Raw genomic sequence first — 26226 nt, forward strand, 5'->3', positions numbered from 1 at the left:
ACAAATCAATCACATCTGAAGGCCATAAATTCAACTAATTATCAAGAAATCGCAATTACGAACGACTTAAATTTTAATGGACACACAGAAATTGTTGTAGAGAAGGCTAACCAAACACTGCGTTTTATTGGCAGGACACTTAGTAAATGTAGCAGAGACTGCCTACACTACGCTTGTCCGTTCTCTTTTAGAATACTGTTGCGCGGGTTGGGGTTCTTTACCAGATTGGATTAACGGAGTGCATCGATGAAGTTTGAAAAACAGCAGCACAATTTTTGTGTTATCGAGAAATAGGAGACAGAGTGAGTTACTGATACGATACAGGATTTGGGGTGGACATCATTAAAAGAAAGGCGTTTTTCGTTGCGGCGAAATCTCACGAAATTTCAATCACCAACTTTCTCCTCCGAATGCGAAAATATTTTGTTGACACCGACCAACGTAGGGAGGAATGGTCATCATAATAAAAACAAGGGAAATCAGAGGTCGAACGGAAAGGCATAGATGTTAGTTTTTTCCGCACGCTGTTCGAGATTTGAATAATAGAGAATTATTGTGAAGGTGGTTCGATGAACACGCTGCCAGACACTTAAATGTGTTTTGTAGAGTATCCATGTAGATGTAGACGACAAGCAGCAGTAAAGTCTTGCCATGAAGGGCAGCAAAACGGGGCGTGGAATGTCGTCGACGCACTGCTGTGTTGTAAGGATGCTGGGGATGGAAACATTGTATTGTATGTTAACCGGGGACCTAGAAACGACGGAGAGGCTCCGTCCCCGCCGCAGCCGCTGTGGTCCACAACCCCACGACGACTTCACGCCTCCACCGCCCCACACCGAACCACTCTTTCAGGGTTATTGTGCGGTTCGGCCCCGGTGGACCCCCCAGGGAACGTCTCACACCAGACGAGTGTAACCCCTATGTTTGCGTGGTAGAGTAACGGTGGTATACGCGTACGTGGAGAACTTGTTTGAGCAGCAATCGCCGACATAGTGCAACTGAGGTGGAATAAGGGGAACCAGCCCGCATTCTCCGAGGCAGATGGAAAACCGCCTAAAAACCATCCACAGACTGGCCGGTTCACCGGACCTCGACACAAATCCGCCGGGCGGATTTGTGCCGGGGACCAGGCGCTCCTTCCGGCCCGGAAAGTCGTGAGTTAGACCGCACGGCCAACCGCGCGGGCATGAAAACCTTACTCCTGCTATGAAAAGAAATGGCACCGCAGACAATCACAATCACTCCTAGTTGTCAGGCCATGTGGTGAGGACCGTCAGGTTGGTATCCCACCGACGTCTGGGGCGTCTCCAGACATGTCTTTGCTGGTCATCAGTGCTCAGTCCGAAGCGGACTCGTAACTAAAGACAATTCTACTCCAGTCAATGAGATTATATGCTGAAAACGAGTACGGAGACGCTCCGGACGTTGGTGGGATATCAACCTGACTGCTACCTGCCATGTGGCCCACCAGCCGGGAGTGGTGGTCTGGGGTGCCATTTATTTTCATAGCAGGACACCTTTGGTTGTCATTCGCGGCATCCTTACAACACAGCGCGACGTCGACGATATTCTGCAGCCCGTTTTGTTGCCCTTTATGGGAAGCGAAACTGGTCTCACATTTCAACAAGATAATGGCCACCCGCACACGGCGAGAGTGTGTGCTGCTTGTGTTCGAGCTTGCTAAACCCTAGCTTGGCCAGCAAGGCAGTCGGATCTCTCCCCAGTTGAGAGCGTTTGGTGCATTATGAGCAGGGCCCTCCAACCATCAAGTGATTTGACGATCTAATGCGCCAAGTGGACAGAATTTGGCACGAGAACACTCACGAGGACATCCTGCAACTCTGTCAGCAAATGCCAAGCTTCATAAATGCTGAACAAAGGCCGCAGGTGGACCAGCGCTTTACTGACTTGCTCAGTTTGTGAAACTTTTACTCCTGAATAAATCATCCAATTCTTTATGAAGTGGTTCTCTGTACCTGCATGTCGTTGTTGTTGTTGTTGTGGTCTTCAGTCCTGAGACTGGTTTGATGCAGCTCTCCATGCTACTCTATCCTGTGCAAGCTTCTTCATCTCCCAGTACCTACTGCAATCTACATCCTTCTGAATCTGCTTAGTGTATTCATCTCTTGGTCTCCCTCTACAATTTTTACCCTCCACGCTGCCCTCCAATACTAAATTGGTGATCCCTTGATGCCTCACAACATGTGCTACCAACCGATCCCTTCTTCTAGTCAGGTTGTGCCACAAACTTCTCTTCTCCCCAATCCTATTCAATACTTCCTCATTAGTTATGTGATCTACCCATGTAATCTTCAGCATTCTTCTGTAGCACCACATTTCGAATGCTTCTATTCTCTTCTTGTCCAAACTATTTATCGTCCATGTTTCACTTCCATACATGGCTACACTCCATACAAATGCTTTCAGAAGTGACTTCCTGACAGTTAAATCTATACTCGATGTTAACAAATTTTTCTTCTTCAGAAAAGCTTTCCTTGCCATTGCCAGTCTACATTTTATATCCTCTCTACTTCGACCATCATCAGTTATTTTGCTCCCCAAATAGCAAAACTCCTTTACTACTTTAAGTGTCTCATTTCCTAATCTAATTCCCTCAGCATCACCCGACTTCATTCGACTACATTCCATTATCTTCGTTTTGCTTTTGTTGATGTTCATCTTATATCCTCCCTTCAAGACACTGTCCATTCCATTCAACTGCTCTTCCAAGTCCTTTTCTTTCTCTGACAGAATTACAATGTCATCAGCGAACCTCAAAGTTTTTATTTCTTCTCCATGGATTTTAATACCTACTCCGAATTTTTCTTTTGTTTCCTTTACTGCTTGCTCAATATGCAGATTGAACAACATCGGGGAGAGGCTACAACCCTGTCTTACTCCCTTCCCAACCACTGCTTCCCTTTCATGTCCCTCGACTCTTATAACTGCCATCTGGTTTCTGTACAAATTGTAAATAGCCTTTCGCTCCCTGTATTTTACCCCTGCCACCTTTAGAATTTGAAAGAGAGTATTCCAGTCAACATTGTCAAAAGCTTTCTCTAAGTCTACAAATGCTAGAAACGTAGGTTTGCCTTTCCTTAATCTTTCTTCTAAGATAAGTCGTAAGGTCAGTATTGCCTCACGTGTTCCAGTGTTTCTACGGAATCCAAACTGATCTTCCCCGAGGTTGGCTTCTACTAGTTTTTCCATTCGTCTGTAAAGAATTCGTGTTAGTGTTTTGCAGCTGTGACTTATTAAACTGATAGTTCGGTAATTTTCACATCTGTCAACACCTGCTTTCTTTGGGAATTGAATTATTATATTCTTCTTGAAGTCTGAGGGTATTTCGCCTGTTTCATACATCTTGCTCACCAGATGGTGGCGTTTTGTCAGGACTGGCTCTCCCAAGGCCGTCAGTAGTTCCAATGGAATATTGTCTACTCCGGGGGCGTTGTTTCGACTCAGGTCTTTCAGTGCTCTGTCAAACTCTTCACGCAGTATCGTATCTCCCATTTCATCTTCATCTACATCCTCTTCCATTTCGATAATATTGTCCTCAAGCACATCGCCCTTGTATAGACCCTCTATATACTCCTTCCACCTTTCTGCTTTCCCTTCTTTGCTTAGAACTGGGTTTCCATCTGAGCTCTTGATATTCATACAAGTCGCTCTCTTATCTCCAAAGGTCTCTTTAATTTTCCTGTAGGCAGTATGTATCTTACCCCTAGTGAGATAAGCCTCTACATCCTTACATTTGTCCTCTAGCCATCCCTGCTTAGCCATTTTGCACTTCCTTCGATCTCATTTTTGAGACGTTTGTATTCCTTTTTGCCTGCTTCATTTACTGCATTTTTATATATTCTCCTTTCATCAATTAAATTCAATATTTCTTCTGTTACCCAAGGATTTCTACTAACCCTAGTCTTTTTACCTACTTGATCCTCTGCTGCCTTCACTACTTCATCCCTCAAAGCTACCCATTCTTCTTCTACTGTATTTCTTTCCCCCATTCCTGTCAATTGCTCCCTTATGCTCTCCCTGAAACTCTGTACAACCTCTGGTTCTTTTAGTTTATCCAGGTCCCATCTCCCTAAATTCCCACCTTTTTGCAGTTTCTTCAGTTTTAATCTACAGGTCATAACCAATAGATTGTGGTCAGAGTCCACATCTGCCCCTGGAAATGTCTTACAATTTAAAACCTGGTTCCTAAATCTCTGTCTTACCATTATATAATCTATCTGATACCTTTTAGTATCTTCAGGGTTCTTTCATGTATACAACCTTCTTTCATGATTCTTAAACCAAGTTATGTTGTGCTCTGTGCAAGATTCTACCAGGCGGCTTCCTCTTTCATTTCTTAGCCCCAATCCATATTCACCGACTATGTTTCCTTCTCTCCCTTTTCCTACACTCGAATTCCAGTCACCCATGACTATTAAATTTTCGTCTCCCTTCACTATCCGAATAATTTCTTTTATTTCATCATACATTTCTTCAATTTCTTCGTCATCTGCAGAGCTAGTTGGCATATAAACTTGTACTACTGTAGTAGGTGTGGGCTTCGTATCTATCTTGGCCACAATAATGCGTTCACTGTGCTGTTTGTAGTAGCTTACCCGCATTCCTATTTTCCTATTCATTATTAAACCTACTCCTGCATTACCCCTATTTGATTTTGTGTTTATAGCCCTGTAGTCACCTGACCAGAAGTCTTGTTCCTCCTGCCACCGAACATCACTAATTCCTACTATATCTAACTTCAACCTATCCATTTCCCTTTTTGAATTTTCTAACCTAGCTGCCCGATTAAGGGATCTGACATTCCACGCTCCGATCCGTAGAACGCCAGTTTTCTTTCTCCTGCTAACGACATCCTCTTGAGTAGTCCCCGCCCGGAGATCCGAATGGGGGACTATTTTACCTCCGGAATATTTTACCCAAGAGGACGCCATCATCATTTAACCATACAGTGCCCGCATCTCGTGGTCGTGCGGTAGCGTTCTCGCTTCCCACGCCCGGGTTCCCGGGTTCGATTCCCGGCGGGGCCAGGGATTTTCTCTGCCTCGTGATGGCTGGGTGTTGTGTGATGTCCTTAAGTTAGTTAGGTTTAAGTAGTTCTAAGTTCTAGGGGACTGACGACCATAGATGTTAAGTCCCATAGTGCTCAGAGCCATTTAACCATACAGTAAAGCTGCATGCCTTCGGGAAAAATTACGGCTGTAGTTTCCCCTTGCTTCCAGCTGTTCGCAGTACCAGCACAGCAAGGCCGTTTTGGTTATTGTTACAAGGCCAGATCAGTCAATCATCCAGACTGTTGCCCTTGCAACTACTGAAAAGGCTGCTGCCCCTCCTCAGGAACCACACGTTTGTCTGGCCTCTCAACAGATACCCCTCCGTTGTGGTTGCACCTACGGTACGGCTGTCTGTATCGCTGAGGCACGCAAGCCTCCCCACCAACGGCAAGGTCCATGGTTTTTTTCCGTGTGTAACACAAGCCTTGGTCTGGAGCGTGGATCGGTTCATGATACAATCCCAAATCAAAACTGACACAACAGCGTTAGAAGGCATTTAATTTTCTTCATTCGTCGCGGCAGAGTATTCTTTGGCTGCCAGTGGATTTTCGTCTCAATGTCGTGGCCCTTACTGTAGAGGGTCATTTACTGCAGTTCCCCATCCCCCATAGCAAGCAGCGTCTCTTGTTCAAGTAAACGACTTTTGCAACGCAATCAGTTTCACCATTACCACACGTGAAATTCCCCTGTATATCATTTGATCTCCCAGAAGCATTGGTGATTTAAATTCTCATAACCTGACCACATACTTGGGAATTAAAACAAATCTTGTCGGTCGCAATAGGCGGGCCGTTACCAGACATTTTCACTTTCCCCTAATACGGTCCGTCATTAGGATGCTCAAGCAGAAAGTGAATGTTTGTCGTACAAAAGATATTCACTGAAAATGGTTCGAACAGGAAGCGCGTTTCATTATGTAATTATTCACGCAGTCGTTGAGAGACGTGGAGGATTTAAGTAGGCTCTCCTACCATGCTCTTCGTTGCCTCGTGGGTGGTGCAACGAAGCAGTGTCTTCGCATCCTTTTGGGGGAGGGGGGAGGGGGTGGTTGGCCGACAACTCACATCGCACATCGGCCCTGAGCCCGTCTCACGAGTACAGCAGAGACTCTGAAGTCGACTGCGGCACGATCAAGCCACGGAACGCGCAGCTATTCACCCAACGGGTCTGAGCGCGCCGCCGTCACTGCTACACTTGCCGTCTGACCTGCTGGACACTACAGTCAGCCTCGCGGTGATGTGAGGCCCGTATATCGATATCAAACGTGAGAGGAGCGTATATCTTGCATCAGCAGAACAGCCTTCTTACAGGCTGCAACTCGTTACGGGTGGTGTTGTAATACAGAGGTTTCGTAGTTCTAAGGAGAATTACAGATTTTTACAAATGTCTCGCAGAACTGTCCTGTTGGACATACGGAGAGCGTGTAGCTGTTCATTCCTGATGCAAACTCGTTCGTAGCGTTTTCGCCACAGTTGCAAACCTGTGTTAGTTTCGAAGCGATATCCACTGTTCCGTGCGCAGCATCTGGCATTCGCTCGCGATCTGCTCACGCTTCGCTGAATCCAGCGCGGATATGACGCCTCACTGAACTTGGATTTGGCCCTGGGCGTGCTCGTTATGACGTCACATGAGCGTGAACATTCTGCTACTTTCTCGCTCGGAATTACTATAGGAGAATTGTTAACCGCGATGCTCAGAGACGGTTTAATAACAGTTGGCGGAATTATGGAATTCTATTTTAATATTTCATACGGCTGCGCACTCGTGCGCAGATAATTTCGCTCACAAATCACTCTGTTTCTATGTTTATACACATTCTCAGTTTTCTGCAAATTTTCTGTCAATAGACTGCAGTATGAGGCATACAAAATGTTTCTAAATTTTTATTATTTACCTTGAGCGCTTTTATTGGGCACGAGTAGCTATGATTACGAAGTGAAATGGGAACCAGTTTCTCCATGGTAGAGGGGAAAAAAATACATGAAGTGACGTATATGGCAATAATTCATTGTGGCCTTGATAATTATAACGTTGTAAACGTCTAGTCAAGGTGGTAACAATGTTCAGTTCCACGAATTAGGATGCGGACCATGCGTGAAAAAAGTCACAGTGAAGTATAAAGCTGGGACTCCTGTTCTTTTAAGATATGCCGCAAAAGACCTGGGTTCATTCTGATCTTTTTGTGAATGCTCAGTGGAGTGCAGACAATCAGCAACGCAAAGCTGTGCTCGACATAGCTTCCTCAGCAGTCTTTTTCACGTTATCTAAGCTTTGTAACAACATTAATTCGACTTTAGAGCCACAGCCGAGTCATGTGTTCGCTTAATTTGACCCCTTTTCCCCTGAGAGAAGTTTCTGGGAAATTAGGTTGTAGCACTTGCCGTGTTGTCCTCGTAAGCATTGTCAGACGTGAAGTTCTTGACCAAACTATTAGCCTGCCTGCAGGTACAATGTAGCCTTGCTAGGAGGGGAAGGGTGGTGGCTCCACCGCCCCGGCGGCCTTTTGCTCACTTGAAGGAGCCATGCCACTCACTTGATAGCCGGCTGAGTGAACCTGGGGCCGTCCTGGAGGACTGGAGCAGGGAATAATTCCAGCCCGTTTTCGAGATTGAGGAGAGGACTTCTGGGGCTGTAGCCAGGTGCGCTCACTAGGCCGCCACGGCTGTGATTCAAATTAGCATATTAACGAAGGAGTTTCCATAGTGAGCGAGTGAGTGGGAATGTATGTTTGCATTCAGTCACTGAAGTACTCTGCAATTAATGGCAGGCTGATTTGGTGTGCCGAGCAGCAACTGGTGCCCGATCAGCAGGACCCCCGCCCACTGTTAGTAATCGCCACAGTAGTGGGATCAGCTGCGTCAGCCTGCATCCTGCTGCGGCCGCTAATTGATTGTTCCAATTAAGGAGCCGCTGCGTCGGATGAAGGGCCGCTCACAAGGCTGGCTAACGCAACGTCGAGGCAGGCCCTAAAGGCGAAGGAGTCTGCAGTGATTTGTGCGCGCGCCTGCAAACTGCAGGTCTCGACGGCTAATTTTTGCCATCAGGTTTGTTTGGATACCGGACCAAGGAAGCTCTGTGCACTGCTCTGATTATTTTCGGTCAGTAGAACCCTTGGGCTCCACACGTCTTCGCTAAGCTGTCCTCAAGGGAGAGGATGGGAGGCATGAAAGCCGATGTGGAACGGGAAGACTTCTGCGACCACACAAGGTGGAACTTCGCGTTTCGAAGCTTTCAGGCGCGCGATCAACGCATAAAATGCTTTCGGATTACACTGTGTGCTACGGAATGTGAACCAATACCCTGTGAGATCGATTTACGCGCCACAGGCTCAGCGGAGCAGACGCACTGATGGAATACAGCTTAGCGAGCTACAGTGCCATGCTGTACACTGTAACAACACAACCGTTCAATGCTAAGGCTTCCCGCCAACCGGAGCTGTAGAGAAGAGGCTACGGAACAAGCCAGTACCTGCCACATATCAATGCTGCCAACTTTTGAAGAGTTACGAAGGTGAAGGCATTACTTTTCAGTTAACCCTTGTATAACGCAAAAAAGACAAGTATGTCCTGGGCAGAGTTAGGGATGTAAAATAAGGGAACTACTTTTTCGACTTATCTGGCAGTTTGAAATACATTTAAATAAAGAACATCTTGATATATTCGCGCTTTTTTATTTGTTAGTATTAGTACCCTTGTCACGTAAATTAATGCACCTTGTCCAGTAAAGTAACACGATACACGATGTCGTGTAACATGACATGCCATCATGTCATTCAACATAGCATATTTCCCATTATTTGCAAATTTGCAAAGGTGTCACCGCAAATGAGAGTCATCGGAGAATGAAAGTAGTTTATGGTGATTGTGTTGATATGAGTACTGTGCGTCGTTGGGCGAATAAGTTTAAAGATGTTGAGGCGGGTCATCCGTGGTACCCATCGTGCACGGATCTTCCGACAGCCAAGAAAAGCAATAATGTGACTCACACGTTCTTGTGAAATGCCGAATGTGCTTGCGGTTCCTGAATCAATCTGTCAACATTTTGCTTGTGAAACTCGGTGGTTGCTGGAACAGGACGTCAAACTCTTTGTTATCACGGAGGTCAGATGTTCCCGCCTCAGCATCTTTAAACTTACTCGCCCAACGACGCACAGTACTCACATCAACACAATCACCATAAACTGCTTTCATTCTCTGATGTATCTCCTGTGGGCTGACAGTTTCTGCTGTCAAGAATTCAATGACTGCACGTTGTTTAAATCGCATTTACCGACCTTCTGCGCAGTGTTCCGTACTTTACACTGTAGCAACACAACCGTTCAATGCTAAGGCTTCCCGCCAACTGGAGCTGTAGAGAAGAGGCTACGGAACAAGCCAGTACCTGCCGTTTAGCAATGCTGCCAACTGTTGAAGAATTACGAAGGTGGAGGCATTACTTTTCATTCAACTCTTGTAATAGGAGTATTTCTCATTCTGGTACTACATACAGTGTGTTCACTGTAAAACGGCTGAGTTGTGAGGGGAGTGCGGGGAGAGGAGGAAGCAAGCATTGGCTGGCGAGGGGAGAGGAGTCGTTGGAGGGGGGGGGGGGGGGGAGACGACGACAAGGCACGCCTACCAGTTGCAGTGCTGGCACTACAAGTTGAGCGTCATGCTTACACGAAAGCAGACGAAAGGCTTGGAAGTAAAACTCGCGTTAAATGTTGTTCGTAAACGAAACTGAAATCGTCATGTTCATTAAAATCTATACATATAAAAATGAATGTATGTAAGTTTGTCTACTATGCGCTCACAAACCATTCATCCGATTGCAATGAAACTTTGGTGAGTTGTTCTCCGAACGCCCGAAAAGAGTAATGGAAGCAATTTTTTCTGCTCCATTTCCCTTTCGCAGCATTCAATCACACGCAATATAATTTTGCGAGCATCGCTACGTAATACTGGTTTCCTTCTAACCGTAGGCCTACTGGTAGGGGTTGTTGGCGACTCCCGAGATGGGCCAGCAACTGCCTCTTCACTCATTCTGATAATGTTTAGCACAACTTCACAATAAAAACACGCAGAACAGTACAGCGCAAAACAATAACGAAGCAGACGACAATGGCTACCTTGTACAACACAGCCAGCTACGTAATGTTGGCAGCAATCGAAACTGCGTGCCTACCGAAGCCTCCCGACGTTTACCGTCTTCTACCGATTCAGGACTAGGGAGAGGTCTGCCATCTAAAAGTTTACACACTGGGTAGAGGCCATGGTCGGCGGTGATCGATCTCTCGGATGATGATCGGTCAGATAGCGTCTCCAATACTTTCACTGAGGAGAGGGCTGTTTGACGGTACCGGATTTTGGCTTTCGCTTCTCCTTCTTGTCATTCTATGTTCATTCGTTACATCTGCATCTGTAGTTTGCGTGGCTGGTGGTACTTTTTACTGTACCACGCATTAAGTTTTCCTTCTGTCGCATAGTTGGATGTTGCATGTGAAGAGTCACTCCTATGCCACTGTCCTAACAGTTATTTGCTTAATTTTGTCTGTAAGTTTTCTACGCGATAGGTACGTGAGAGGCTGGAAGTTACTCCTAGTTTCTGCCCTGAGACACTATATTTGCAGCTGCTTTTGAAATATACTGCATGTCCATTTCAGCGTATTCCAGTTCGTATTTTTCATCTTATCGGTTACAGTCTTTGGCTAATCAGAGAAAACCTGTAACCAGTCGCAAACGCCTTCTTTGAAGACGTTCAATGGCCTCTTACGCCTGATCAGATGTGCGAAGGACGATGGCATGGTGTTAGTCTCTGGCCGGTCCCTAAAGTACAATTTTTTCAGCTGAAAAAACTTACATTCATATTATTCAACTTTCGAGAACTGCAGCATCCATCGTTCAAAAAGCATTGACAATCATTTATCTTCGTAAAATACAGCGTGATCTTTCGTGTCATGATTATGGAATCAGATACTGCAAATAGACATTTAATGCCGATCGTCCGGTAGCGTGATGCGCACTTTCTCGATTTTTTTTTCTTTGTGATTGCAATTTAAGTACGTGTTTTAAGTCGATTGTCTTCAAGGAGAAGCAGCCAGGTTCCTTAACAGTTGAAAGTGAGGGGGAAAACTCCTTATCAACCTTCACGAGCTTGGATGAACTTCCCTTGGCACACTATTTCAGAGTGTCATCCGACACTGCAACTCACAGTATGGACTACAGCAGGGGTGTCCAAACTGTTAGCTCACCTGTGCCCCAAAAAGAGAGAGAGAGAGAGAGAGAGAGAGAGAGAGAGAGAGAGAGAGAGAGAGAGAGCGGGGGGGGGGGGGGGGGGGAGGAGGAGGGAGGGAGGACGTTCGGGGGTATAGGGCTAACACATTAGAGTAATATAAAATTTATTTATCTAGGATTCTTTTTTCTAAAAAAGCATGGTTGTCTTAATTTGACATTTAAGAGGGTTCATTAATGATTCTATATGTAAGTATATACAAATAATAGCGTGATAATTGACTTGCCATAGTTGCAGAATGATGGTACTGTTAGTAGCTAACACTGACAGTAATTCCAACGCACGATTTCTAACGTGTAGCTACTTGGAGTAATCAGGATTGCGGTGAAAAAGGATCTTTATCACATTGCACAGAAATAACATAGAATTTCCTTTCACTTCCTTAAATTAGTTTCATTATTGTCTCGAAATCTCTAGTTACGCAGATGCAACTGAAGTAGGCGTAATGTAATAGACCAGCGCGTCTGACGGATTGGCCGGTTATAAGAACGAAACTCTTGAGTGTTAAAGTACACCACGGGCAGCAGTGTTAAGAACGGCATGGACCAATGAGAGAATAGCAGCTTATGACGGAAGTTTCAATTTGAAAATAACCCGTTTATCATTACTTCACATAAACGGAATTTTATGGAATTTTTTTTACCAATCCTTTGATAGATTCTCACGTCTAGAACAATATCTCTCTCTCTCTCTCTCTCTCTCTCTCTCTCTCTCTCTCTCTCTCTCTCTCTCTCTCTCTCTCTCCCCCCCTCCTCCCACGTCTTTATTGGCCGTCTTCGTCCTTCCTTGCCTTGTACCCATACCTCGTCCACTAACATTGGCAGGTGATCTGTAGACATTTCTTGGACGTTTCTAAATCACTTCAGCTACGTCTTTGGGGTAGTTTTCTCCAGAGGCTTTGCTTTTTAATTTTCCCGAAAGTCTGTGTTTCGGATTCGGTCCCTTCTCCTCGTGTTTTCACTTCTGCTGCTTGGAACTGATAGTTAAATCCCCTACTCCACTGTCAAAAATTCGCATCCATGGATCAGTGCCGGTATGTGGATATATAACAGTATCGCTTGCGATAACTTTCTCTTGACGAGAAGTTCCATTTTACACAGGAATAAACTATAGTAAACTATCCCCGTGAGGGTAAGAAACAATAAAGCTCACACGGGCACGTTGCTGGAAATGCGTTCCAAGAGAGGGTCACGACTTGAAGGTGTAGATGAAAGATCTTTGTCAGTGTACGTATCAATGATTGAAAGTACACATGAGAACACTTCAGGCAAGTGGGAATGTACTGTCTGCAATATTGTTTTGGTAGTATGATGGCAGCGAACTATAAGCTGTTTCAGCCTCAATGTGTGAACGGGGATCATTGGGGACTGTCGCGTGGGATCGGTTATTGCTCCACAACGCCTCATAGACGATGCGTATATGCAGACCTGCGGGTGACGCTGCGTCCGCTGCCTTTGGTGGTACGACGTGTGATGTGGTTACTACATGATGATACTCCAGCTTACTTCCTTATTTCGGTGCGGAGGCATCTCGACATCTACCCTGACCACAGATTAAGGCAGGAATGGTGCTGGTGGTTCGCTGCCACCATACCACTAAAACAATGGTACAGACAGAGCGTCATCACTTGGTTAACGTGTTCTCGTGTTCAATAATTGAAAACTACACTGTCAAATACCTTTTATCTCCACATTCAAGTGAGTGTACCTTACCTGGAACTCACTTCTGGCCGTCTGTCCATATGAACCTTTTTGCTCCATACCCTCTCAGGGATTGTTCCCTACAGTTTTTCGTCATCCAAAACGACCTTTTATACGAATAAATTTCGGTAGATTGTGGTTACGATTGGCGTAACAAAAACAGAATTCGAATGAAGCAAGTTTACTGGAACCAGTCACTGTTTATCTATAGCCACAACGCGTTTCGAAGGTTTAAATCTCAATAATGAAGTGGATGTACGTGTGTTACTATGACGTATGTGTGTACTGTGTTAATATCTTATACTAACTTTTGGCACTGTCTACTGAAGAAAGAAAAACGCTATTACAGAACATGGTTTTGGGATTTTTTTTTTACTAAAAAGTAAACGTATATCTAACGGTGAAAATAAAAACACATAAAACAGAACAACTCCAGTGGTCACCAGGCTCCGTTCTCTGTCGAAACACGTTACATGTAAACCGTCATTTTTCGTAAACAAAGATAGTGTCCGGAAACTGCTAGCTGGAAAGGACGTACAGCAAAAGAGAAACATATCACAAAGTATTGTTTCATAATAAGTTTTCAATGTTTGAGGAGATTTTTGTTGGAGTTACTGAATGCATGCGTTGGAAGACCTCCGCGTTGTGGGTATAAATAAACTGTGACTGGTAACAGTAAACTTGTTTCATGCGATATCAGTATCAGTAACAGTCACGGTAAAGCCTCAGCTAAAATGTTCGCATTTAACCCTCCCGTTACCAAGCTTTTTCACACCTCTGTTTTACCAAGCGGGGTATTTGGACTACCCCAAAAGAGTTTTTTGTTTTATTGTAATATTTGTTCTCAGATTTCGTTATTTCCATTGAATGGGTTTATTTAGTATTGAAGAACAGCTTTTCAGGTTATTAGAAGTATTTAATCAGATCACAGATACAAATTACAAAACATTTTTATATCCTTCACTAAATTCAGTACTCAACGAACAGAAAATTAATGATCTATGTACCTCAACAGTCACTGCAGTAAAATAACACAAGACTTTTTTCAAAAAATGGTTCAAATGGCTCCGAGCACTATAGGACTTCTAAGGTCATCAGTCCCCTAGAACTCAGAACTACTTAAACCTAACTAACCTAAGGACATCACACACATCCATACCCGAGGCAGGATTCGAACCTGCCACCGTAGCGGTCGCGCGGCTCCAGACTGTAGCGCCTAGAACCGCTCGGCCACCCCGGCCGGCAGACTTTTTTCAACTTTTCAGTCAAGTACATTTTTGCACTGCATGCACTTCACAGTAACAGTTTCTTCTCTGTGTATATTACAAACAGGTTTCCTGCACGTTACACAACAGAATCTTGTTTTCCGATCTTCGTTTCGCTTGCAATCTTGACATCGTTGTGGCGTTGGCAACTTGGAACACTCGGTCTGGATCACTGCTGTAGGAATCGCAATTCCACAAGCTTTCAGTGCATCTTGTACATCTTTATGAAGACAGTTGATATTTTTGGCTCTTTCTTTCATGTTGCCTTTGCTGAGTCCAAATGCCAGTTCAGTCGTGAATAATTTACGTCGGCTTTGGTTATTCTTCTGCCATTTACGAAATCTTTGCGTGTACAGAATATATGCACTCAGTGCTACAGTATCTATCATTTCCATTAAGATTCTTAGTGGCCACCGCCTCGTTCCTCTAACACAACTGTATTCTCTTGTCATTTTGTCCCCATTATCTACAGCACCTTTGGTTTTGTTGTAATGCAGTATGATTTCGGGTTTGTGTTCACTTCCTTCACCACTCACTTGTCTCTCATTATGCTGGGTAGAGAGTAGTATTACTGCCTTTCCCTTCTTTGGAACATAGGAAACTAGGGTCAAGTTATTTGTGAAGCCAAACATTGAAGAGTGAACTTATCTCTTCCTGTTTGGCAAGGATTCCTTCGGAATCTCTTTCTTATAGGAATGCAAGGTACCAACCAATATCGTGTTTCGTTTTAGTAATTCAGCAGCCAATGGAAAACTGGTGAAAAAGATTATCAGTTGTTACACCATGACCGTTATTCAGAAATGGTTCCATCAGATCCAAAACAACTCTCTGTCCTTGATTCACTTCTCGAGTATTTTCCACCATTCCTGTGTAAATTTGGACCCGTAATAAGTAAGATGTCTTCACATCAGCGCAAACCCAAATTTTAATGCCATACTTGCCAGGCTTGCTAAACCTTAAAAGGGCAGTTTCCTCTGTACATTGCTAATCGTTCACCAATAGTCACGTATTCATAAGAATAGAAGTTCTTGCACAAGTTAGATTGAAATTTGTCGAACACTATCCTGATGGCTTGTAGCTTGTCCTTGGTTTCTTCAATTCTCTGTGCTCTTGTGTGTCTGTTGTCAAATCGCAAGAATTTCAGTACAGAAAAAAATCTGTTCCTTGACATGGCAGCAGAAACTAATGGTTGCCGAAAGGCAACATTACTTCCCCACAGATCGGAAGCTGCGATGTCCATGAGTTCGACCAGCTCCTATTGGATTTGCTAATACAGCGTACACTTCAGTGGCGTTTATATCTCTCCATGTCTTTTTGTTCGAAGAATGAGCTGCATTCCACTAAGAAATCACTCGTTTGGCTTCCCTGTTCGCTTCTTCTACAATAACGCTCACTATTTACGGTGAGATAAATAATAAACATGACTCTGTTGTTGTTTTGATTGTTTTTCCATCATTCACTGGGCCAGGTGTTACGTTCAAAATGTTGCGACGTCGACGCCGCCCACCTTTTGGTGGTTCACTAGGAAATTGTAGTCCACTTCTAGGAACAAACAAATCTCCAGTATATTCGTCTTCTTCTTCGTCATCATCCTCTTCTTCTTTTTCTACTTGTTCACGTGAATGTGTAGTGTTTTCCGATATTGCATCATCAGCTTCATCTGATGCTATTATATGGTCTTCGTCAAGAGGTTCCATACATTCATCCAGTTCATTATTAATGTCCCATTCGTTTTCATCGTCACTGACATCAGAATTGTATAGAATTTCCACGATCTCTTCGCTAGAAAGTCCTTTGGACATCTTTACTTGCAGATGAAATTCTGACTCGTGTAATGTCGGCTCAACAGTAAACGTCAAATTCAACTCAACAATAGTAACCAGCAACAATAACAAACATTGGATCTATGGCAAAACTCAACAAAAAAGATATATTTCCCAAAATCTTCTTTTTCTACAAATAAGATTGGATTGTTAGGGGAAAGAGACCAAACAGCGAGGTCATCGGTCTCATCGGATTAGGGAAGGACGGGGAAGGAGGTCGGCCGTGCCCTTTCAGAGGAACCATCCCGGCATTTGCCAGGAGCGATTTAGGGAAATGACGGAAAACGTAAATCAGGATGGACGGATGCGCGATTGAACCGTCGTCCTCCCGAATACAAATAAAAAAATAAGACGTTTCACACCAAGCGGGGTAGTCTCACAATCCCACCAATAAATGATTTGAATAACAGTGATAAAGCCAAAAAAATTGGACAGTCTTGAGTGTGATTTCAACGTCAGTAATTTTAGTACAAAGTCATAAAACCACAGGCATGTGGCCCTTCAGATAATATTATTATAGGGAAAAAAATCAACCTGGGATAGTCAGAATACCCCGCTTGGTAACGCGAGGGTTAAAGATAGAATTGTGTCGGTTGTGAGCGCCTTGAATGTTTCCGGCAGCCTCGGCACGCCCTCCCCTGTGGCGCTACCTGTTGTCGCGCGTCGCGGCTGCCTGGGACGTGACTCCGCATGCTGCAGAGCCCAGAGCCCGAGGCCGCTCGCGTTGCCGCTCGCTACGCACACGGCCGTGAGCAGACGAGCCATCGATCGCGGCTCGGTCTGCGGTCGCGGGCAACCAGTCGCTAATGAGCGCCAGCCGCGCCACACCGGCCGGAGTCGTTACGGGACGGCGTCCACTCTGCCTACGCTGAGACCCCCTCTTTCTTCCCTTCTCGGCTGGCAGACACTTTAGCTTTAACCTGTATACAGCATTCTCTGTTCCAACGAGAAAATAGCTGCTGGGCGGAATGTGAGGTTTCTGGCCGTCACAATGTGAACGCTACATCCTTTTGCATTGTTTATTGTGTTGCACATGCAACAGTAAGGTGCACTACAGCAGGTCAGTTATCATATTTGACTTCCGTTAATTCATTTCGCTTGCCCGTATTGCTGTTTTCTTTGAAAATTTCGTGGGTGACAAGACAGCGACGACCACCTCACTAGCACGTATTGGCCGTCTCGGCTGTGGTTGTGGAGATGCAACTCAAGAGCTTATATTTGCCCCCATTTTGATTATTTCGTTACCATTACAGAACGTTCCTTACATTTTCCACAATAGACAGCTCTGTTGGCGCGCACACTTTGCACGCATGTTTTAAACTTTCGGTGGACTGCTCATTGTTCACGAAGTTGTTCGGATAATCAAGTGCTGACAGATTTTTCCCATTGCATGTAGCCATTGCTGCGAACTTTGTATCGTAAAACATAATAGGACAAGTCCTTTTAGCTGGCCGCTGGCCGTCCCCTACATACGGCCGCAAGTAGTGCAAGAGGGGGAGAACAAGTGATAATGAGACTAAAGCTAACCAGGCTGCAGTAACGGCTTTGGTTGGCTGAAGGGAAGAGAGATTGAGCAGTTTCTTGACGAGTGCCTCTGTTTCGTGATGTCTTTCCCTTTACCTGCCTGTATCGTCGGCTCCGAAGTTCACAGAGGCCCATCCCGGCCTAGGCGAGCGGGTGTCATTATTGGACAGCTGTTGCGTGAAGGACTGTGCAGTTAACAGCGTCCTTCCGTTCGTCATTCAATGTTGTTGTCTGCGGTTAGGTACTGTAGTGTTTTTGGCGGTTCGTTGTTGCAGTGTCTTTTGCTGGTAATATTCCAGTTGTACCCTTTGTTCGCCATAGAGACCACACTGCCCATTAATCCACACAGCCGGTTTTGTGCATGTTCTCTCTCTCTCGTGTGTGTTGGGGGGGGGGGGGGGAGGGGGGGGCCTTTCCTGATTATGGTATTGCACTGTAGGGTTCCAAGAGTCGTTAAAGTCGAATGCGAATCTGTATTCTGATAATGCGACTCTTCCCTCCCCCCTCCCCCCTCCCCCCACACTGCATTACGCGGACTTCAGGGATCGTAATATCGCGGTCAGCTTCCCGTAAATACACGGTCCAGTCATGTTAATGGGACCACCGCCTATGTTCGATGTAAGCATGCAGTAACGACTCACAGACGGCTCGTGGCAACACTAGTAGTGGAGGGCATGTAAAGTGTGTCGAGTGGACCCGGAAAACAGTGCAGTCGTTGTCGTACTGCGGAAACGGACCTATTCACCTGATGTCATTGCCTTTCGGGCCAAGGGTAGAAGCATTTCGAAAACAGCCGAGTTTGTGAACTGTTCGCTTGTCGCCGTAGTTAAAGTATATCATGCATGGCAAAATGGCGCTATCCAAAATCGGCGCCGAGGCAACTGTGTGATGCACCAAGGGCCATTGGTGACGGGGGAGAATGACGGCTGCGGAGACGTGTGCGGGCGAATAGACGTGCAGCTGTTCAGCAGCTGATAGCCCAGATGAACCGAGGGGGCCACCAACGATGTCTCCTCAACGAACGTTCAGAGAATGTTGCCGCGTATGGGCTTCCGCCTGTTTCGAGCACTCAACGCTGTCTGCTGTTCGTCGGTGACGAAGGCTGGAATTTGCACGCCACTAGTGCAACTAGACGTCCACTGAGTGCGACACGTGGCATTTTCAAATGAATAGCTTTTTTATGCTCCATCGGACACATGGCCGTTAGCGGCACGGCCTGAAACTTTCGAAACCAAATACCCTGCAACAATCGTCGGAACGGTTCAGGTCGGAGGGTATTCCGTATACTGGAGCAGCACCAGTATCCATCTGTCCTTCGGGACCATCTCCACTCCTACAAGCAGTTTTTTTCCCCCCTCGGCGCGATGGCATGTACCAGCAGGACAGTGCAACATTTCACACAGCTCGCAGTGCACGTGCTTGGTTGGAAGAACACCGGGATAAGTTCACCGTGCTCCACTGCCCACCAGACTCCCCGGATTTAAATCCAGTTGAGAATCTGTGGGACTACCTGGATCAGACTGTTCGCGCCGTGGATCCTCATCCGAGAAACCTGGCACAGCTGGCCACGGCGTGGCTCAACATTCCTGTCGGCACCTTCCAGAACCTCACTGACTCTTCTGCACATCTCGCAGCAACGTGCGCTGCAAAAGGTGGCTGTTCGGGCTTTTGACAGGGGCCACGTTAATGTGACTCGACAGTGTATTATTATGAGGAAAGTATCAGGACAGTTATGTAGTTATGAGAGTCGAGGGGCATGAAAGGGAAGCAGTGGTTGCGAAGGGAGTGAGACAGGGTTGTAGCCTGTCTCCGATGTTATTCAATCTGTATATTGAGCAAGCAGTAAAGGAAACAAAAGAAAAATTCGGAGTAGGTATTAAAATCCATGGAGAAGACATAAAAACTTTAAGGTTCGCCGATGACATTGTAATTCTGTCAGAGACAGCAAAGGACTTGGAAGAACAGTTGACCGGAATGGACAGTGTCTTGAAAGGATGATATAAGATGAACATCAACAAAAGCAAAACGAGGATAATGGAATGTAGTCCAATGAAGTCTGGTGATGCTGAGGGAATTAGATTAGGAAATGAGACACTTAAAGTAGTAAAGGAGTTTCGCTATTTGAGGAGCAAAAAACTGATGATGGTCGAAGTAGAGACGATATAAAATGTAGACTGGCAATGGCAAGGAAATCGTTTCTGAAGAAGAGAAATTTGTTAACATCGAGTATTGATTCAAGTGTCAGGAAGTCATTTCTGAAAGTATTTGTATGGAGTGTAGCCATGTATGGAAGTGAAACATGGACGATAAATAGTTTGGACAAGAAGAGAATAGAAGGTTTCGAAATGTGGTGCTAAAGAAGAATTCTGAAGATTAGATGGGTAGATCACATAACTAATGAGGAGGTATTGAATAGAATTGGGAAGAAGAGGAGCTTGTGGCACAACTTGACTAGAAGAGGGGATCGGTTGGTAGGACATGTTTTGAGGCATCAAGGGATCACAAATTTAGCATTGGAGGGCAGCGTGGAGGGTAAAAATCGTAGAGGGAGACCAAGAGATGAATACACTAAGCAGATTCAGAAGGATGTAGGTTGCAGTAAGTACTGGGAGATGAAGGAGTTTCCACAGGATAGAGTAGCATGGAGAGCTGTATCCAACCAGTCTCAGGACTGAAGGCAATAACAACAACAACAACATCAGGACAGGGCCTTCGGATAGGCTGGGCCCTGTTTGTCCTCCTCCTCCCCCTCCTCCTCCCCCACACCACCACCACCACCACCACCACCACCACCACCACCATCCTCGCACCATTCCCTTCTGCTGTCCACTTCTTCACGCCGGATATTGCTTCTCTGACGATAGCTGCTGAATGCTAACAAAGCGGAAGAAAGTAAATTCCCTCTTTGATCCCGCAGCGAGTGTCCCTTCAAAAGAATTGTTTGTTGAAAGGGTATCGGAACGTGGTATCGGTCGTGCGAAAAGGTGCTTGCGGTCAGAGAAAAGCTTTACGTGGAGCGCGCTCTTGAAGATACCACCAGAGGCGGAAACTACTTGTGAGAACAAAGAGATGATGTGCCTGTGCTGATGCCGTTGTACGTCGCCATTGTCCGGCGTCGACGTGACTCTCCTAATTAATTCACGGCTCAGCCGTGGCTCTCGCGTGATGGCGATTCGGACGTTAGCGAACTGCTGGCTTGTAAGGTGTAGTCTCGTGTATGCGACGGGAAGCGTAAATGGCTCTTGAATTACTTCGTTCTGTTTACCAAGAGTTCTTTAGAAAACTCGCAAACTCTCGTGTGGCAGTTTGTATTTAATACTTCATTGCTCACTTTTATTATTTTTGTGCTGCAGGAAATGCTGAGGAACATGGTTCTTTCCGCTCCAGTATCGAACTAGTAACGAGGAAAAAATCTGAACACGTGAAAGCTTTTTTACTTTGCGGCCAAGTTAGAAAACAACGCTTGTACCTCCATGTGCAACGGTTTTTGCGCCTGTTACAGCATGCAGTCGGATAATTGCAGCATTTTTCTGACATTCCTTGCAGCCACCGCAGTGTTACAGTTTTTGCGCGTTTGTATATTCGACGTCCGTACAAGCGGGCCGATCGTGCGTAAGGTAACAACTCGTAAACATTTGCGGGGACGATTGTTAGCGCCGCGGTATCCCGATATTGGCCAAGCATTGTCGTGGCAGCAAGTTTAGCTGCAAAATGCGGCAGAAACGCTCTCAGTAACTTCTGTAACTACGGCTAATGATATGGAATGTCTGTAGCGCAGAACAAGACATTATTACTGCGCAGATAGCAAGTTTCATACCCTTACACCCAGATGTATGCCTTGAAGAAACTGCGAAATATCATCTTACCTGCGTTGCTGCCCCTGGATCAGGGGTCCCGGGTTCGATTCCCGGTAGGGTTGGCGATTTTCTCTGCCCCGGGACTGGGTGTTTGTGGTGTCATCATCATCATCATCATCATTCGTGACAGTAGCTCGAATGGATTGCGTGAAAATTCGACTGTGTAAAAATTGGGACTTTCTACGGGCGTTGATGACCGAGCAGTTGAGCGCCCCACATCTTCTTCTTCTTACCTGCAGAATATCATCTTACCTTGTACTACTGACAATGCTGTTGTTATCAACACTTCCACAACTGCATGATACTAAATTTTACAATATGTATCAGTGAGGAACACGTTTGCAGGCATTTGTAAACTCACGGGAACCTGGTACGTGCACCATTGTCACAAACAAGGACCACAGATTTCTACACGTTAGGCTTCACTCGCTTGTAGTTTTCTGCACTGCATAAGGAGTAGTTTCCAAATTTTCCACAACGTAATTCCTTTGTCTTTTATCTGTTTGCATCTCGTTCGTCACCGATCTATTTCTGGACGCAGATTATTATTTTGTTTGCATCTGCTCTTGTGACCTGCCACCTACGGACTAAAAGAGATCGTATCGATGCTAGACATTAAAAAACTCGTAACTCCATCTGTCTGTGAAAACTTCGTAATTTCAGTAAGCAGTAACTCCATTACCAGAGAGACGTTTGAAAGTGCATGGATTTCTCTAACCTGTGAGGAGCTAGGCTTCTACCATACGGTTACATATGGAGCAACATTGTGTATCATTTTATATATTTTTTTAACAAACTGCTCTTGCTTCTCCTGTAAAGTTTAACAAAACTGAGTTACAGGTTTTCATTGCCTACCATCAGTATTTATCGTTGTTGCACTTGCACATATGCATTACTTACAGACGTAAGGATTTTACTATTGATCCAAAGCAGAACCCAACAGCGTCTTTGCTTATGAAAAAGACTTTAAGGGCTGTAGCTCAGTGGAAGAATTTAAACTGCAAAATTCTTTACAATACCACCTGAAACTAAAGGCTGCCGTCAACAGATACAGTACTTACGGACTCTCAAGTTGTAATGGTGGAAATTCACTGAAGTTACCTTCGGCCAAGCCGAATACGCGCAGAAACGCCTTACTCTCATATTTGAAGTGTTTGCGCCTACCTCTTGAATTAAGCGGGCGACCCCGTGGCTGAGGTGCTGGCTGGCTGGCTGGGCACTACGCAGGGCGCTGGTGCGATGTAGGCCTGCTCTTACGAATGATGAGTTTTCAGGTGGCTGTCCCGCCTGATTCACGATGGTGCATAACTAGTGAACTCCTCACGTTTACTGATTCTCCCTGGCTGCGGTTTTGCCTCGGAGGGCGGTTGTCTTCCGCCTGTTAGTGCTAGTATCACACTACTAGATGTTAACTCTGGAGCCCTTCTTAAGATTGGCAACATGACCAGTGCTTTCTTTCAGTCGGGTTGAATGCATTACTTATGCATTACTTATATTCTACCTTACGGATCAGGGGGTCAATCTGTTGTAGGTACTGCTCAACAAACTGTTATTTCAGAGGACTTGTGCTGAAAGCGGTTAAATTTCACTGCGCCAGAACAACGCATGGAATCGATTTTTCATAGTAGACACTCTTTAATTCAGTGCTTTGACTATCAGCATAAATTACATCCTCTCGGCACTGAATACTTTCTACCTAGTCCCGTCTGTGAAGAGCACTGCCTGCAGAAATTTGTGTGGTGAATTCAGGTTATTCTTCGTGTTTAACCTTTGCATCAAACACTTAGGAGTGATAGATAAAGTTCTGAGGGACAACTTTTGTTAAAGCCAAAATGTCAGCTGAAGCTTTCTGGTGACACAAGGTGTCCTTTGTATTGGTTATGCTACTGAGAGGCGGCAGGACATAGGCAGTCAGCTGCACGTGAATGCTTTGTTTGTTGCCTATAATCTAGTCGCCTGCTCTGCGTGAATGGAGGTAGCAAGAGTTTGTTCCGCTTCTAAAATACCTTTCTCCTCATAGAGACGCTCTTGTCAAGGCTTTCCTGTTTAAAATCACTGTATCAATTTACTGGGTGGATAGTATGTGGATACATCGTACCTGGTTGGTAGACCCTGCTGGTTTGGTGTAACCTCGTCATCCCAAGGCCGGCGCATTCAGTAAAAAGATGCGTACTGTCTCTGGAAAACGTTAGCAAATATTTTGTCTCTAACAAAAGTTGTTCTGCATGACGTGATGTATCACCCCTAGACTACTGATGCAAATGCTTTGGAACATACTTTGTGTATATGGAGATCTATCGCCGTTAAGGGAAGGGCACATCTGGCATTAACAAGCCTAGCACGATGCTCGTCCTACTCGGTATCCCCTTTCCCCGTGTTGCACGCCTAGGAGCAGCGTAGCTCACTATTGGTATTGTCCTGCCGACCGAACTGAGTGCTCCGTCTACTGTGTGTGGTCGTTATATTTACTTCCTTTTTCAATTGGTGGTGCTATGACTCTTTATAGAATGTGAAAAAATGGTATACCCAGACTTAAGGCTCACATCAATGAAACTAAGAAGAAGAACTTCTGTTACAAGGACATAGATCCGTAAAACGCTTAAATTCCAGGCGCACTTTTATAGTGCGTAAGTGAGGGCAACATACAAGAAGAGTACATACCAGCATATCACATGAAACTCTTACTTGTACGAAAAGTTCAAAGTGCCACCAGCACGTACATCAACCCATCTTCAACCTCAATCCGGGTTTCCCTGACGAATCGCCGTGTTTCACAAGAATATTGTGCATCCGGTACCGGCGTTTACCGCATAAGCAGTTTCAAATGCCCTCCATAAATGAAAGGTTTGACCGCTTCGGCCCAGGAAACGTAGAGACCAGATAACTGATCTACTTCTTAATATATATCGGTCACAGAAACGTTGTTTTCTTTTGTGTGTTTACGCCAACTTACATTAACACTGAAATCATCAGCAGCTCCGCCATACATGAAGTACATATTCTGTCGCACTGAAGAAAGAAGAATTTGTTTCCCGATAATTAACGTGGTATCAAGAGTCCTAAGGACTGAGCTGTAACGCGGAAATAAAGCGCTTTCGGACCCGTGTCCATAGCTGGTGTCTCTCCTGATGAGTCGTCAGCCGCATTTTCTCCGGTGTTTCGGCAGATATTTGTAGTTGTGTTTTTTCAACGTGCAGCTGGTGTCAGCCCAAACAAATCCTGCTCGTCACGTCTTTCATACGACGCCCAGCGTCGAGGGAAAGCGTCGGTTTGTTTTCCATTACACACAAATTGATTTTCAAATGTGAATTTTACGTATCCTTTACACAAAGCGCTCCCAAAGAAATATATCGCGTTATTCATTTTATATTTATGTTTTTACAGTAAAACACGAAAAATAATTGTTCCTCGGGTAACGACTGAGCAGCACACTTCCGCATGGCGGCAAGAGTCAGCGCGGGTCAGGGCGGTGTCGTCGCCGCTCGAGTATTCGTTGTATCTGGTGTTTTACTCTTCCTGTAAATGCATATCGGTAAAACGAACATTGCAATAAACTAGTTTGGGGTCACTCTGTCGAACAGGTACGTAAAATTCCACTTTAAAAACCATTTTGTTTGTAATGGGAAACAAACTGAAACTTTCCATCGACGCTGAATGTGGCATGAAAGACATGAGCAGCAGAATTTGTTTGGGCTGACTCCAGATACACATTGCAAAAACAAAATTGCAAATATCTCCCGAAACACTGGAGAAAATGCGCCTAACGACTCACGGGAGAGACGACCTGTGAAAGAGATTCTCTACTTCCGTGTGTAAAGAACTCGCCCCGAAACTTTTGCCGCAGTCTGAAGTGCATTATTTCGTTGTTTGGAACGCTAGTAAATTATCGATAGCTAGTTCGTTTGACCGTAAATTGACGACTTGGACACATACGTTCCGCGGAAACAGAACTCGTGAAATTCTTCCTTAGACGCCTCCTGTTGCATTTGATAAGTTGTAATTTAGTCACGATTAGGTACAAAAATTTTGGCATGTAAACGTAGTTTGGCTTTCGTGTTTCGCAATATTTAGTTCAGTAGCCATACGGTGTGTAGAATGTGTGCAGGAAAATTCGGCATTTCGTATTACGCGATATTTCCCACTTATCCATACATACATCTACTCTGTCGAAAAATTACTCCTGTTTCATTCGCGAATGGTGTGCAGGAAGAACGAGCGTCAGTAAAGCTCCGTATTAGCTATAGTTTCCCCGGCTTTCCCGTACGCTCATTTCGCGAAGTACTGTGCTGGCTGACGCGAGGGTTTCGTGCGATGGCTCTTCGGTGGGGCTGTGGGTCGGCGGCCGGCCACGCGCCAGCTGAGTGTGGGCTGTTGTGACCGCAGCGTGGCGAGTGATGCGGCGGCGGCGCGCGGCCCATGTCCGGCGAGCTGAGCGCCGACCAGCTGCAGCAGCTCTACCTGTGCAGCCTGCTGCTCGCCAGGAAGCGGTGAGTACCCGCCACTGTCTCTACACTTGTCTCTACACCCCTCCCCCGCCATCGTCACCTGCATTCCGAATTCCGGCGTTAAGCTAGACAGCGCACGCAGCACCGTGTGACAGGAGCTGGCCATCTGCATGGTCTTCGCGCTCTACCTCCTCCACCTCCGCGGCCATGATCGCCAATGTCCACAAACACCGCCGCCACCAACACCAACACGATTATCGTCCCCTTGAA

The 26226-nt window shown here is 45.4% G+C and overlaps 1 protein-coding gene across 3 annotated transcripts in view; it reads left to right on the plus strand.

Moving 5' to 3' along the window:
- LOC124615784 (homer protein homolog 2) overlaps positions 1 to 26226 on the plus strand; it is a 374488-nt gene that overhangs the window by 124018 nt on the left and 224244 nt on the right. For 2 of the 3 annotated variants that reach the window (XM_047143899.1, XM_047143902.1), the window contains exon 1: positions 25895 to 25998. The exons of the other annotated variant lie outside the window; for it this stretch is intronic. In XM_047143899.1, coding sequence (XP_046999855.1) covers positions 25928 to 25998 — 71 coding nt within the window. In that variant the 5' untranslated portion in view covers positions 25895 to 25927. Of the gene's footprint in view, positions 1 to 25894; positions 25999 to 26226 lie in introns of those variants that run through there. 3 annotated transcript variants of the gene reach the window in all.

This window comes from Schistocerca americana, chromosome 5 (assembly GCF_021461395.2).
Source record: "Schistocerca americana isolate TAMUIC-IGC-003095 chromosome 5, iqSchAmer2.1, whole genome shotgun sequence".
NCBI lineage: Eukaryota > Metazoa > Arthropoda > Insecta > Orthoptera > Acrididae > Schistocerca > Schistocerca americana.